The 14,430-nt window shown below is 41.4% G+C and overlaps 1 protein-coding gene across 1 annotated transcript in view; it reads left to right on the top strand.

Moving 5' to 3' along the window:
* LOC105392776 (dual specificity testis-specific protein kinase 1) overlaps positions 1-13,123 on the top strand; it is a 53,077-nt gene extending 39,954 nt beyond the window's left edge. Inside the window, exons 3-9 of the mRNA XM_038122564.2 lie at positions 5,109-5,307; positions 6,581-6,666; positions 7,897-8,026; positions 8,383-8,508; positions 8,871-8,986; positions 10,894-11,000; positions 11,184-13,123. Of these exons, the coding sequence (XP_037978492.2) occupies positions 5,109-5,307; positions 6,581-6,666; positions 7,897-8,026; positions 8,383-8,508; positions 8,871-8,986; positions 10,894-11,000; positions 11,184-12,253 (1,834 nt within the window). The 3' untranslated portion in view covers positions 12,254-13,123. The remainder of the gene's footprint in view (positions 1-5,108; positions 5,308-6,580; positions 6,667-7,896; positions 8,027-8,382; positions 8,509-8,870; positions 8,987-10,893; positions 11,001-11,183) is intronic.
* Positions 13,124-14,430: the final 1,307 nt, after the last annotated feature.

Genomic DNA, 14,430 nt, shown 5'->3' on the forward strand with positions numbered 1-14,430 from the left:
CCCAAACATTATTTATCAACAACACTAATCATAAATCATAATATAATTTAGACTTAACTATATTATTTTATTTTATTTTAATCTATGCCATAAATACTAGGTATAGCTACTAATGACGAAAAATATTATTAATATAGTTTACTTGTTTAAGTATATAATTCTGCACTATCTTAACTACTAACATTCACACGAAATTAAATTTGACATAGAGGCAATTTCTATTATTATGTTTTCAAATTTTCGATTACATGCAATATACAATATTTTTTTTAAATGCTGCTAACATTGATATTTGATTTTTCTTTTTCATATAAACTGAAACTACCGATTCCTATTAAACTTTAGTGATTGGATTATTTTAATTTCAATATTGTTAATAACCAACTGTTTACTAGGCTAGACTTTCAACATCACTGCCATTAATCCCATCATCTGAAGAACTGTCTAAGTCAGTAGTGAGATTTAGCCAGGGGCGTAATTTATCGATAGATACTATTGCTTCGTATCGTTGATTACGTTTCCTTGTGATAGGTGTGTCTTCTATTACAAATCTGTCATTAGGAAGAATTTTCGTCACCCTGTATGGGCCTTGGTATTTGGCCATGAGTTTTTTGGATTTGCCATCGTTAGACCCTACATCTCTTTCAACGCGAACGAGATCTCCTTCTTTGTAATGACTTGGCTCCTTTCTCTTTGAATTAAATCTTTCCCTATCTTTTTCTTGTTGTGTTTGAATGAGTTGCCCAACCTCTTGTCTCATCTCAGTTATTTTCTCTGGGGGAACGACGTTAATTGTGTCATCAATAACGTCGTTCATGATAGACTCTGAGGCGTTGATCGACCTATATCCAAACACAAGCTCGGATGGGCTCTTTTTGGTTGTTTTGTTAACTGTGGTGTTCAGTCCAATCTGTATTTCGGGTACATGTTCATCCCATGCTCTATCGTCTTGGCCATGGCTTTTTGTTGACAAAGCGTCCACGATGGTTCTATTAAACCGCTCCACTTGCCCATTTGCCCTTGGCGTGGCTACCGCATTGAGGATGTGTTTAATCCCCGTCCCTTTTATAAAGTTTTGGAAAGCGGTGCTCGTAAAACAAGAGCCACGATCTGTAATTAGCCTGGAAGGTGCTCCAAAATAACTGATGTGTTCACGAATCACTCGGATTGTGGTCAGTGTTTTGGTATTGCGGACGGCTGTTATATTTACGTATTTCGTGAATCCATCCACTATCACGAGTAAGTAGCAATTGCCTCGTTTGCTGCGTACAAAGGGCCCGAGGTGGTCAGCATGTATAGTGTGGAATGGCCTTTCCACTTTAGGGATTGGGTGAAGGAAACCCTCCTTTGGTCCTCCTGCTGCCTTGTGGTGCGCACATTCCAGGCAGGCTCCGACGTATTTTTTGACAAAGCGGCGCATTTTTGGGAACCAGTACGTATCTTTGATACGACTTAATGTTTTATCAAAGCCAAAATGCCCAATGTTATCATGATTGCGCTTTAAGACCTGCCATCGAACGGCTTTGGGAACAACCCAGCGGAGTCCGGCTTCTGTAATGCGGTACACACGACCGTTCTTCAGTTTGAAGTTCTTAAGAACATCAACTGCTTTTTCCGCGTCGAGACTAAGCAGTGTGGACTTATTGGATGATACCTCATCATCTATGGTTTGAGCGGTACTAAGCCAGTTGTCGGTCTCAATATTAAGCACATCTAGAATATGTGATTCTGTTACCGCAGGTTGGACTGCGTTCCGACTGAGTGCATCCGCATGAGCCATTTTACTACCCGGTCGATATTCGATGGAACAGTCAAACTCTTGCAACTGTATCCACCAACGGGCTATACGCGGCACTAAATCCCGTTTCGTGAGAGTAGTCCTTAGAGCGTTGCAGTCTGTATATATTTTAAAGTTTATGCCCACCAAATAGACTCTGAATCTGTTTAGGGATGCAATCACTGCTAACGTCTCCAATTCGAAGGAATGCAGCTTTTTTTCATCATCAGTCGTTTTTCTGCTGAAATAGGAGACAGGTCGTAATAGCCCTGATGAGTCTCTCTGCATAAGAATGCCAGCCAAACCATTTTTGCATGCGTCTGTATGTAATTCTGTGATAGCAAGGGGGTCGTACAGAGCAATAACTGGTCGCTGAATCAGGGCTCCCTTAAGAGTTTCAAATGCCTTATTTTCAGTTTCTCCCCACTTCCAGTCACAATTCTTCCTCAAGAGATCGGTCAAAGGCCTAGCTATGAGAGCAAAGTCTTTGACAAACCGCCGGAAGAAACTCGCAAGGCCAATAAACTGTCGCACTTCGTGTTGGTTTTTCGGGGCGGGAAATCTACCTACTGCCTCTGTTTTACGACTGCCTGGTCTGATGCCATCTGCGCTCACTTCAAAGCCCAAAAAGTCTATGTTGCTATAAAAGAAGTGGCACTTGCTGAGCTTGAGAGTAAGCCCACCATTCCTGAGCAAACTTAAAACTTCTCGTAAGCGGGCAATACCTTCCTCAAAGTCATGTGCTGGGATGAGAATGTCATCCATATAAACGACTGCAAATTTCACTTTAGCGTCTGCCAAAATTTTGTATACCGTCCTTTGAAACACCGCAGGCGCATTGACAAGCCCGAAGGGCATTCTTAAATATTCAAATTGCCCATCTGGTGTAACGAAGGAAGTCTTAGGCCTTGACTCTTCCGAGATTGGTATTTGATAATACCCGGAAGCCAAATCCAGGGTGATAAAAAAATTGTGCCCTGCAAGTTGGTCAAGCTGATCCTCCACTAAAGGTAGTGGGAAGTGCTCTTAGTTCTTGACCGTTCGCTGCATTCTCGTTCACTGCTGCGGCGTATACTTGGTGACCTTAGGACACGCCGTCGACGACGCTCACGGCCGCTGCTCCTGCTCCGCGTCCGTGACCTTCGCTTGGACGGTCCAGCTGCCTCATGTTGCATGGGTGGCTCATGGACATGCTCATCTTCCATCTGAAACTTCGACATCAAGTGTGAGTTCATCATAGTAAATATAAAAATGCACTATAACGGTTGGTCCATCATGCCACGTTACGTAAATATATGTGTAGGTCATAAAAAAAGCATATTATTACCACTTAACGCCATGTCAGAACATCCAACATGTGTGGCAATTATGAACAAAAAGTGAAGAATACTAACAAAATAGGCATGTGTTATTCCTGGAATAACAATGTTCATTTAACACTCGGAATCGTTTGCATTGATAACCTAATTATTATCCTCATTCAATCTAGTAGTACACTTGTCCAAAATTATAATGAACATGCAGATCTTCACACCTGAATCATTAAATTGTAAGAGCCTTAAAAAAACACTTGCATTTTGCACCTTGTTCGAAAAAATGTGTCACATAATCGAAAACAACCGATCTGTCAAAGATTTCTATGCGCATTATCAACTTTGGAGCACTGTAAAAAGGTTTTAAAAAAAGAAATAATAAAAAAAATATAGCTTGAAAAATTGTTGTTATAACCGTTTAAAATAAAATAAAATAGATTTATTCATTGCGGGTTTAACGACAATTCAAAAAAAAAATGTGCATATAAAACTTCATTGTTAGGATCACTAAATTCCTCAAAACATTTATTTTGTAAGTAATCATCAGTGTAGGTAATTAATTTTATCTAGAAAAGTATAAATATTTCAATAATAAAGAGTATCATGTTACATAATAATATACTTATAAACATATATTATGTATCCGAGGCAAAATATGCAAGTAGTATTGTAAATCTAATATTGCCTATATGGCACGTTTCAGCGTCTGAGTACATTCACGCTATAATATATTGTACAGTCAAAAATAAAATGAAGTAGTTCATAAAAACACAAAAAAAAAATTACTTACGTTTTTTGTTTGGGCGTGGCGAGAGATTTAGTGTTAAATTCTCGTTCATCCAACTTCTGAACTAAAGGCCTAGCCCTAGTCAGGAGTGATAAATAACACTTCAATCACAGTTAAAGCACTTTATTCACTTATCACTTTAAATATAGGTACACGTTACACAGAAACCACAACCGATCACAACACCTCATGCTTCAACGTCTGTCGATAGACTGACTACTTCACTCTGTGAGTGATGATACTCATGACAAGTCTTTAGTAACGGGGTTTGACTACAGGTGGCGACACTAGACTTACTTCCTATAAAGTCAAACCCCGCTATTATTAAATCTTAATTAATATTATTCATTCTAAAATCTTCTCAGTATTTACTAATATTAATAACAATTTTAAATCAATAGAGAAATGAAAACATTACTATTCTTAAAAGTAAGTTTACTTCCTTGTTTACAATTTGATTCGAACTTCCGTTTAATAGAAACACTTAACCAAATTATTCCAATATTCATCATACATACATACATTTTAATGATTTCAGTATATTTAATTAATACCTAAATGCGTAATAACACTAATAACGCTTACACTAATAAATCGATCGCTGCAGAAATTTGCCTCTAATGGCACAATAGCTTTCGGTTTCTAATTTATTAGATTTCTTAGTGCTCAATAGGTCGTTTACATTTATGTTCTCATCATTCACGACACAAATGGTCAATTGTATCATCTTCTTTCTAGTTCATGTTCCCACAACTTCAAACTGTCTTTGTGAAACAACTTATGTAATTTCCATGCCCACTGCAGTTTTGGCCGAAACCTTGTGTAATTATGTTGTTCAGAATCTATGACATCAAATTCCACTCAAACCAAACACCGATGATATCCAGAGCTAATGCAGTAATAATAAACCTTTGAGCTATTGCAACTATTCAATTTGAATCCCAACTAAGCTCGCTCTTTAACTCTATTCTCCATTCGCTCTATCCTCTGATATCGATGAAAAATCTGCTATGGCACCACACAGCCGTCGGCTGTCCGTCGAACCTGCGTGCCTGCAGGGTTTACTCTATACTGACGAAAAACGAACGAACGAGAACTGTCGTGCAATCGGCACGTTTAATAAAATGAGACAGTAGTCTTTTTCGTCATAGAGTGACCCCATAAAAAAACCGCCGTCACCTCACAAACCCTATCCCCATTCCACTCACTCACTAACCACCTCACCCGCCAGGTTCATGGGCGTCTGCGTGCACGAGGGGCAGCTGCACTCGCTCACCGAGTACATGGCGGAGGGCGCGCTGGAGCAGCTCATCCTGCACCCCACGCGGCCCATGCCGCAGCGCCTGCGCGTGTCCTTAGCGGCAGACATCGCCGCCGGCCTGCAGTACCTGCACTCGCTGGGCGTGTTCCACAGGGATCTTACCGCTAAGGTTAGTGGGGAGTGGTGAGGGTTTTAGTTAAGGGGGAAAAAGGTGGTGCGAGTTTAGTGTATCTGTGTGGCTTGCGAAGCCAAGCAATCCACATATTAGGACATGCCAGGTGTAAGGACGCGCGCAATCAAACCCAAGTATGATGTTAGAATGCCGTTTATTGGTAGGGGGAAGTGTTGCCACACTACACAGGAACTGAAAGGTGTCGCCGTCGACGGATAAAGAGGAGTGTTATTAGTTTGATGTACATAATATATCTGTGTATCTAACTTTGGTAGCGTACCTCCTATAAGAAGGATCGTATCTCTATAAGAAGGAGTAAGCTGTTTAGCACCCGATCCTGCGACTGTGACTTCAGAGTGTGCTCATTGTAATTTATTAGCTTACCACATGTCTGAACAGTTTTTATTAGGGTTCCGTAGCCAAAATGGCAAAAACGGAACCCTTATAGTTTCGTCATGTCCGTCTGTCCGTCTGTCCGTCTGTCCGTCTGTCACAGCCGATTTACTCGGAAACTATAAGTACTACAGTGATGAAATTTGATGGGAATATGTGTTGTATGAACCGCTACAAAAATATGACACTAAATAGTAAAAAAAAGAATTGGGGGTGGGGCCCCCCATACATGTAACTGAGGGATGAAATTTTTTTTTTCGATGTACATACCCGTGTGGGGTATCAATGGAAAGGTCTTTTAAAATGATATAAAGTTTTCTAAAAAACATTTTTCTTAAAGTGAACGGTTTTTGAGATATCAGCTCTCAAAGTCGTAAAAAGTATGTCCCCCCCCCCTCTATTTTTATAACTACGGGGTATAAAATTCTAAAAAAAATAGAGGTGATGCATGCTAATTAACTCTTTCAACGATTTTTGGTTTGATCAAAGTATCTCTTATAGTTTTTGAGATAGGTTGATTTAACTGTAATTTTGGTTATTATATTTGCTGCTACGGAACCCTTTGTGCGCGAGCCCGACTCGCACTTGGCCGGTTTTATTTTATTTGATTCAATCCTTGGAGGATTCCATTATACCTAGTACCTCTATAATTATCCCCCGATCCCAATAATATTGGAGATAAAGTAATATTTTTCTCGATAACAATAAGAAACAAGACATGTGACGAACTCTGGTGATTTTCCCAAGAATTTTCCTCTTTTATTCATAATACAATAAGGGTCAAAAGGATAAATAAGACCGACTAAAAATAGCTCTATACCTGCGAATGTATCCTTTGTACCATTGTTCTAATGTTTGTTCTGAATATCTGTTTCAGAATGTATTATTAAGAAATACCGGCGACGATGAATATACGGCCATCGTCGCGGACTTTGGACTAGCCGCGAAAATACCTCATCCAGTGTAAGTTAAAATATTATCTATGATTTATTCAAACTACTTGCTTGCGTAAAAAACTGTTTTGTGTAGTATTAAAATCGTAATGGCTTTTCAGAAGTAACTTTTAGTTTAATACAGTATAGGTAACTGGCCTTAACTGGTACTTTTTTGCAGTATTGGGTTTTCCCAAAACATTTAGCGCTTATATTGTCAGTCATTGCCTGGTACTAATAATAATATGTAGTTATTATAAAAAATATGTAGTTCTAGTACCTAAATTACTTGATACATATTATTATGAAGCCCATAAAATTTAATCAAAAAACTACAATGGTTCGTCTTCATTTCAGTTATCATAACATTGCTAGATTGCTATATTTTAATGTGTTTACTTGAGGAACCAATGTTGGGCTAAAAGAGCAATGTCGATTCTCAACGCTGGGCGTCACGCGAATTCGCATGATGGGCAAAAAATATTGCGGCAAGTCATTTGTCAAGTTGATAATTTATTATACTGCCATCAAAATATTGCATAACACGAGTTATAAGAACTTATAAGTTATAAATAATGATTTTTTATCGCTCTCACCAGCGATGGCTTTATGGTTGGCCACAATGTCGTGTAACTGCTCAAATGGTCTTGTTTATAAGATGTTCCATATCATGTTTCTTGTTAAAGCATGTAATGTTTATATCGCTAAAGATTTATTTTATGCTTTCATAGTGACTGGTATTTTAATTAAGCCACTAGAATAAGTAAGTTTATGATTGGCTCATCTATCGTTTATGTCTGTGTTTTTAAGCATCTTGCGCTTTGTAAGTGCAAATGGCCATAAATGTTAAAGAGATAGCACTCTAAACCGCAATCGTATCGTCAGCAGCAAGGGTGGTCTTGGTCGCTCGCGGCTTTTAGTCAAATCGATAGGAGGAACAAATAGAATACTCGACTATTATACTGCTTCAATTATGAATTCAAGAATATTGTACAAACAAATGTTAGTTTGTTTAGTGCTTAGGCCGCCTGTCCACGCGGAGTGGGCTAGTGGATCAGTATGCGAGGCAATAATCGTCCAATGATCTTTGCCAGTGCTTCCCAACAAACTTTAATCATCATCAGCCCGTAATAGTCCACTGCTGAATATAACCCATTCCCAAGGCAAGAAAGTCGTCAAACACGCGACTCAGACGACTTTTGGAAATACGCCATTTCCCTTTTCTCAACACCCTGTACAAAGGCTCACACTGACATTCCAGGAACGGGTACCGGCTGCCGAGCGTGGGCTCGCCGTGGTGGATGTCGCCGGAGTGCCTGCGCGGCCGCTGGTACGACCACCGCTCCGACATCTTCTCGTACGGCATCATCCTGTGCCAGCTCATTGCGAGGGTGAGTTGTACATCATGTTATATATGTAGGTACCTACCTACACATCATCATCACCTCCAATGAAGGAAGGGTTTTAGGCCTAGGCCAGCTACTAATATTATAAATGCGAAAGTTTGTGAGTGTGTGTGTGTGATGTTTATTACTTCTTCATATCAAAACCGTTGAATCGATTTGAACGAAATTTCGTATGGAGTTAGCTGACACCCTGGATTAACATATAGGCTACTTTTTATCACGTAATTCCCACGGAAAATCTTTTTAGGGCGAAGCGTAGCTCGCTAACAGCTAGTAAAAACATAAATTCCCCCTCCTAATTCCTGTCCTCGCATTATGAATAAACCCCCTTCCTGTGGCAGGTGGACGCGGACCCCGACGTGCTCCCGCGCACGGACAACTTCGGGCTGCACTACATGGCGTTCGTGGAGCTGTGCGACGAGACCACCGCGCCCGAGTTCCTGCGACTGGCGTTCAACTGCTGCATTGTAAGTTATAGGTGTAACCCGACCTAACGCTTAAGACTGTGGTCCCAAACGCCGATACAATCCTAATTCAGTCGGCGGCAGAAAAAAAAGCTACTGGGATCGCAAGCCGCTGCGTTGAGCAGACACCCGTAGAGGCCTCCGCGGAGGAATGTATAGCGCTAGTAAATACATACACTCGCATGTCATATAAAAAGCATCCGCCGCGCGGCTCATACCACATGAAAACATTTAAGGCATTAAAAAAAATTAAACAACTAACTTAAAACGAACCTTTTTTAGAAACTACCGATTAATATTATTATTTGACATGTCCAAGTTTTATTTTCTTAAACATACTAAAATCCACACGTTTTTCATTCCAGTACGAGCCGAAAGCGCGGCCGCTATTCCCCGAGATAGTGACTCGGCTGGCGGAGATCCAGGAGGGGCTGGACGAGGCGGCCTGGAGCTGCCACACGCCCAACAACAGCATCGAGAGGTGAGCTGGTGCAGCGACACAAGAGGGCCGAGCTTGGATGGGTAGCCGGGGTATAGGGGGTTGAGGCCTGGTTGCGTTTATAAAATAGACAGAAGGGCTAGCACGGCGATGACAGCTGCAATCGACGAACAGCGACCGAGCGGTATAGCGTAGCAATGGCGTCGCTCATTCTTCCGCTTGCTTCTTACCTCGGCTGGCTTGGTCTTAGCTCGGTCGGATGCTTTACTCTAGCTTACGAAATAATTCCGAAGAAATCGGAGGGTTGCTACGCTAACCACTTCTCCATCATCTATTAAGCGTACCATCTTGTTCGTCCGTTTTTGTAACACAATAGGGAATATGCAAGAGGTTCAAATAAAGGTCAAATATTATTTATAATAAACTTCAACGCCTCCATCAATATTTTTGATAATAATTTATTTTTGAGCAAGTAAATGAAGTTGAAAAGTACAAAAAAACTTCGGTAAATTCTAACTTCAGAGAAACGTCACCCATTTTCTTAGGGCGGATGTGACGTCATAATTCTTTAAATATCAATCTCAGAATAATAACTTCTTTGCGTTTACGGCGGAAGTTAAATAAATGTCAAGTGTAAACAAAGAAATGTTAATGTCACCGAGTGTTTGTGATGCTCGTTGTGATCAGATACGATGGATCACATAAAAAATCTTCCAATAGATCCTAGCCTCCTATAACCTCTCCACTTCTTGTTTGGTATGCTTGTTTGTTTGCAAAGTTTAGGACTTTTTATATTTTTTGTTGGTAGTGTATGGGCTGCCACTAGTTGTTCTTTTGTAATGAGGCTTAAAAAGCCATTCGCTTGTCAACGAGCCACTCAAATATGCTCCATATTGCAACACAATAAAATTAAATTTGTATTGTAAGTATTAATGACATGAACATGACACAAGTTGCTCTTTCTACTTTTAGGTTATAATGGCAGTCGTTAGTGTGATATTTTTTTCAAAATTAAGTTATGGATGAATTCTTGTAATCAGAAGAACTGGACACATTAAATTTATTACGCAGTATGAACGAGTAAACTGTGGCCAGCTGCGGAAAAGTTTTTATTATAAATAAAAGATAATATGTATGTTATACGTTATTATTTTTGTAGCATTAAATTCGGGGATAATCATGTAGCTAGATTATTGTATGTATGTATTTAGATTAAGCACATTTAGATATGTGAACCAACCAATCCGCAGTGGACCAGCGTGGTGGGAAATGGTCCAAGCTTAGGAAGGGGGTTTAGACTTTTGAGATATGCACAATGGTTCCATTCAAGAGAGCCAGGTGCAGGTTTTTACACCCCCACAGATAATAGAATAGAATGACCCACTAAACCTAGCCTCTCTTACTGAGAACCAAAGTTACAGTAAGTACTTACATACAATACAAATATTACTTTATATTCATATTGCCATAATAGCGTAATATTGTGTACAAAGAGCTACTAGTAGCTATTTACGAGCTCCCATTACAAAACAGCCACTGGCCACACTTTATTACCATTACAAAACAGCCACTGATCACACTTTATACACTTCCTTTTTCGTTTGTTACCATGACAACATTGGTTTGTTGAAAATACAAAAGTACTCTGTGATTACTAGATTAGGTAAAAAATCTATGCCGACTGACGGGACTCATTATTCTGAGCCGTGAAATTAAAAGATTATGACGTCACACCAGCCCGCCATCCTGACGGGAATTTCAAAGTGGTCGTGATGGTTGTAATTTTTTAACTTTCTTTAAAATACCTTAAATTACTTATTTTGGCGTTGAATTTTTTTTTTACTATAATAAAGTGATGTCAACCTATCCAATAAAAGTATTAAAAAAAATTATGCATATTCCCTATAGTGCTTTCATGGTTTGTTAATTCTGTAATGATGTGGTTTCAGCGAGGAGCTGGAGGCGTCGGGCCCGCGCTCGTGCCCCGCGCAGTACGCGTGGCCGCGCCGCCCGCAGCGGTACAAGTCCGAGGGCGGCAGCCCGCAGCCCGACAGCGGTGAGTGTGCACTAGAATTCTGTAGTCAGGATATATCTATTATTGTACACGTGAAGAGACTGGCCGCTGCTGTTGTCTTTATCCCAGATTGATTGACAGAATATTGATTGATTGTTATATTTAAGGCGTATTTAAAATGTTTTTACGAACGTGACCATCAATAATCTGGTGTGTAATCCGCAGCGCACCACCGGCGCTCGCTGTCGGAGCTGGAGTGGTGGGGCGGTGGCGGCGGGGGGGGCGGCGCGGCGGCGGCGGGCGCGGCGCACCGCTCCGCCTCGGCGCTGCAGGAGCCCCCCCCCGCGCCCCCGCGCCTCGCCCGCCTCGCGCGCCAGGCGCACATCATGCTGCTGCGCGACCCGCCCCCCGCCGCCCGCGCGCGCCTCCCGCCCCCGCTGCACCGCTACCGCGGCGTGCACAAGATACTGCCGCCGCACTCGCGCGCCTCGTCGTCCGGCTGCCTGGCGCCGCCCGGGCCGCCCGACGAGCCGCGCGCCGCCAGCCTGCCCTCCTCGCCCGCGCCCTCCCGCCGCGCCTCCCCCGCGCCGCCGCCCCCGCCCCCGCCGCCGCCGCCGCTGCACAAGAGCTCCTCCAGCATCGAGCTGCGGCGCCGCGGCTCGTGCGAGAGCGGCATCTTCTCCGTGGCCAACGAGGACTGGTGCGCGGCGCGGCGCGGGGCGCTGTGCCCGTGCTCGCTGCTGGGCTGCCACCGCTGCTGGTGGTGGGCGCGCGCGGCGGCGGGCGGCGCGGCGGGCGGGGAGGGGGGCGCGTGCGCCGCGTGCCTGGGCGCGTACGAGCGCGTGCTGCGCGCGTCGGCCGGCTCGCTGGACGACGACGACGGCTTCCTGTGCGGCGCCAGCGACGACGCGCGCGTGCACGTGCTGGCGCGCTGCTGCTGCCGCGTGCCCTCCTCCGTGTGCACGGACAGCTCGGAGGACGTGGCGTCGCTGGGCTCGGACAGCGTGTGCTGCGACGACCGCCGCCGCCCGAGCCGCCAGATCTCCAAGATCGTGGAGTACTTCGAGCGCAAGGGGCAGGACCTGCGCTGCGAGCGCGCGCTGCGGGGACACTCGCGCCTGCGCTCGCTGGCGGCGGCCGGCGTGCTGCGCGCCGAGTGGCTGCTGGACGTGCGGCACCGCGCGGGCGCCGCGGGGGGCGGGGCGGGGGCGGCGGGGGGCGCGGGGGCCGGCCGCCTCACCGTGTGCGAGGGCGCCGTGCGGTCCAAGCTGCCGCTGTTCGACAAGAAGTCGTAGCGCTGCGCCCCCGCGCCCCCCGCGCCGCCCCCGCCAACCCCCTAGACTATCGCGCGCCTCGCCGGCCTAAACCTAGTGTGTTATAATATTACTAAGCGAATCTTAGATACTTGTATAGAAAAATTTATTAGAAACTTCATACGATTCGTAGTCTGTTCTTGTTAATCTTGTAGTGTCCAGTGAGTGTGCGATAGAACTTCAAATTAAAAACAATGAAACCACATTTTATGTGGTGACTTGTATAGCGGTTACTACACCTACTATTTACACAGTAATACAATGAACATTTTTGATTCGACTGATTTATAGGCGTAATTTTCAACTCGTGTTTATTACGATTGTAAATAGACTTAGAAACTATAAACCTATCGTTAAATAGTCAGTGTGTGAATAGTCGTTGTTGATTACAGGCCTATTGCCGGCCTTAATCAATTGAGTATTAAGATATTGATTATGATGAAAAAGATGATAAGATAAAACACCCATATACTTATATATTATACAGTGCTGAGTGAGACACACTAAGTAAATATACATTATGTGTATGCTACTTCTTTCCTAGGAATATGTACTAGGAAATATAGTACATGTCTTCCCGATAGTAGAATACATTTATTAAAGCTCCGGTGCGTGCATCATACATTATTATACGGATAATACAATATATAAGGACTGAAATTTATTTACCAGGAATAGTGTTTACGCAGTGGATGGTGTTTAGTTAAAGAATAACTCTTGTATATACAACATTTTAAGCCTAATGAGTTTTTACAAGTTTATTACTAAAATAATTTATATACAGTATTATTGTAGTCCTTGCCAGTTGAGATAAAAGAGAAGTGTAAATATGATTATACTTGAATTATTTAAGTTTTATTTTATTTCATGCATAAGTCTGTCATAATAATATTTCTATTTTAAGCAGCGGCAGCGATTTTTAAACTACTGATCTTAGATGTAAACTTACGTTAGTTTCTTAGGGGCGATTTTATTTAGTTATTTAACCATTCGAAATTATTTAAAATGCATCTAAGTATATGTTTATTTGACCAAGTCACAGATTTATTTACATATAAAATTTCGTAACTTTAGTATTTTTTTACTATAAATACTTGTAATTTACCACCTTTGAATATTTTATTTAAAAAATTATAGATTACTATATTATGTATGATACAGTCATATTTATAAAGGTCTTCATCATTTCAAGTGGCATACTCTAGTCTCAATTAATCAATATCTCCATTAAAAACTGTGACAATCTCTATATCATTGCTTTTTAATCATCAGATGCCAACTTTCCTACAAACAAAACGTACAAATCGCAAATGTGTCAAAAATTAAAAAGTACCAAACCTATCAGTATATCACCATCTTTTGTATATTTTTAAAGGAAATAAACATTTTTACTTTTACTATATTCACTAAAAATCCGAATAACGAATATTAAAAAAAACACAGATACCTAAACAAAATTATTACCGACTATCATGTAATCATAAATCAAAGCAATTTGGATCAAATGCCAATTTTCACATGAACTTCAGAAATTTTTAAAAAATGTTATGGTGATTCATCGCATAAGTGTCAACTGGTATTACTCCTTCAAGCCAAAGCAAAGGCGTATGAAAATTCCCCATACTTAATGTGTTATATTATGTATAACGAAGATATTTTTGTACCTACAGTATTTACATTAAACCCATTGTCATAATTATTATTATACCTACCTAATCAATATATTTATCGGAAATTTATATTGTAAACTAAATAATCAGGGTACATAGTCTTCGATGACTTTTGCCAATGTTGTTTTATTTTATCGCAAATCGCAATAATCATAGTTATATGTGCCAAAATATATATTTTCATGTCATAACGTAATTTGTCATTTTTATCACGTCTTATCATTTGTTTTTTTTAAATTGATCGCCAATATTTATTGTGTTCTCCCAGCCGATACTAAAACTTGTGTTTCAATTAAATGAGCAATTAAACATCCGTCCAAATGGAACCGATAGAATCATACTTGTTTTCGTTAGAATAGTTTAAATTGTAGAGGCTTGGCTTTGTCGAATTAACATAACAATTTCATGCGTACAAAAACATTTGTTTTTCTGGATTATATGTATATTTCACAGCTACATTGTATAATGTTAAATCCACTTGGTATAATC

This window comes from Plutella xylostella, chromosome 22, assembly GCF_932276165.1.
Source record: "Plutella xylostella chromosome 22, ilPluXylo3.1, whole genome shotgun sequence".
NCBI classification, from domain to species: domain Eukaryota; kingdom Metazoa; phylum Arthropoda; class Insecta; order Lepidoptera; family Plutellidae; genus Plutella; species Plutella xylostella.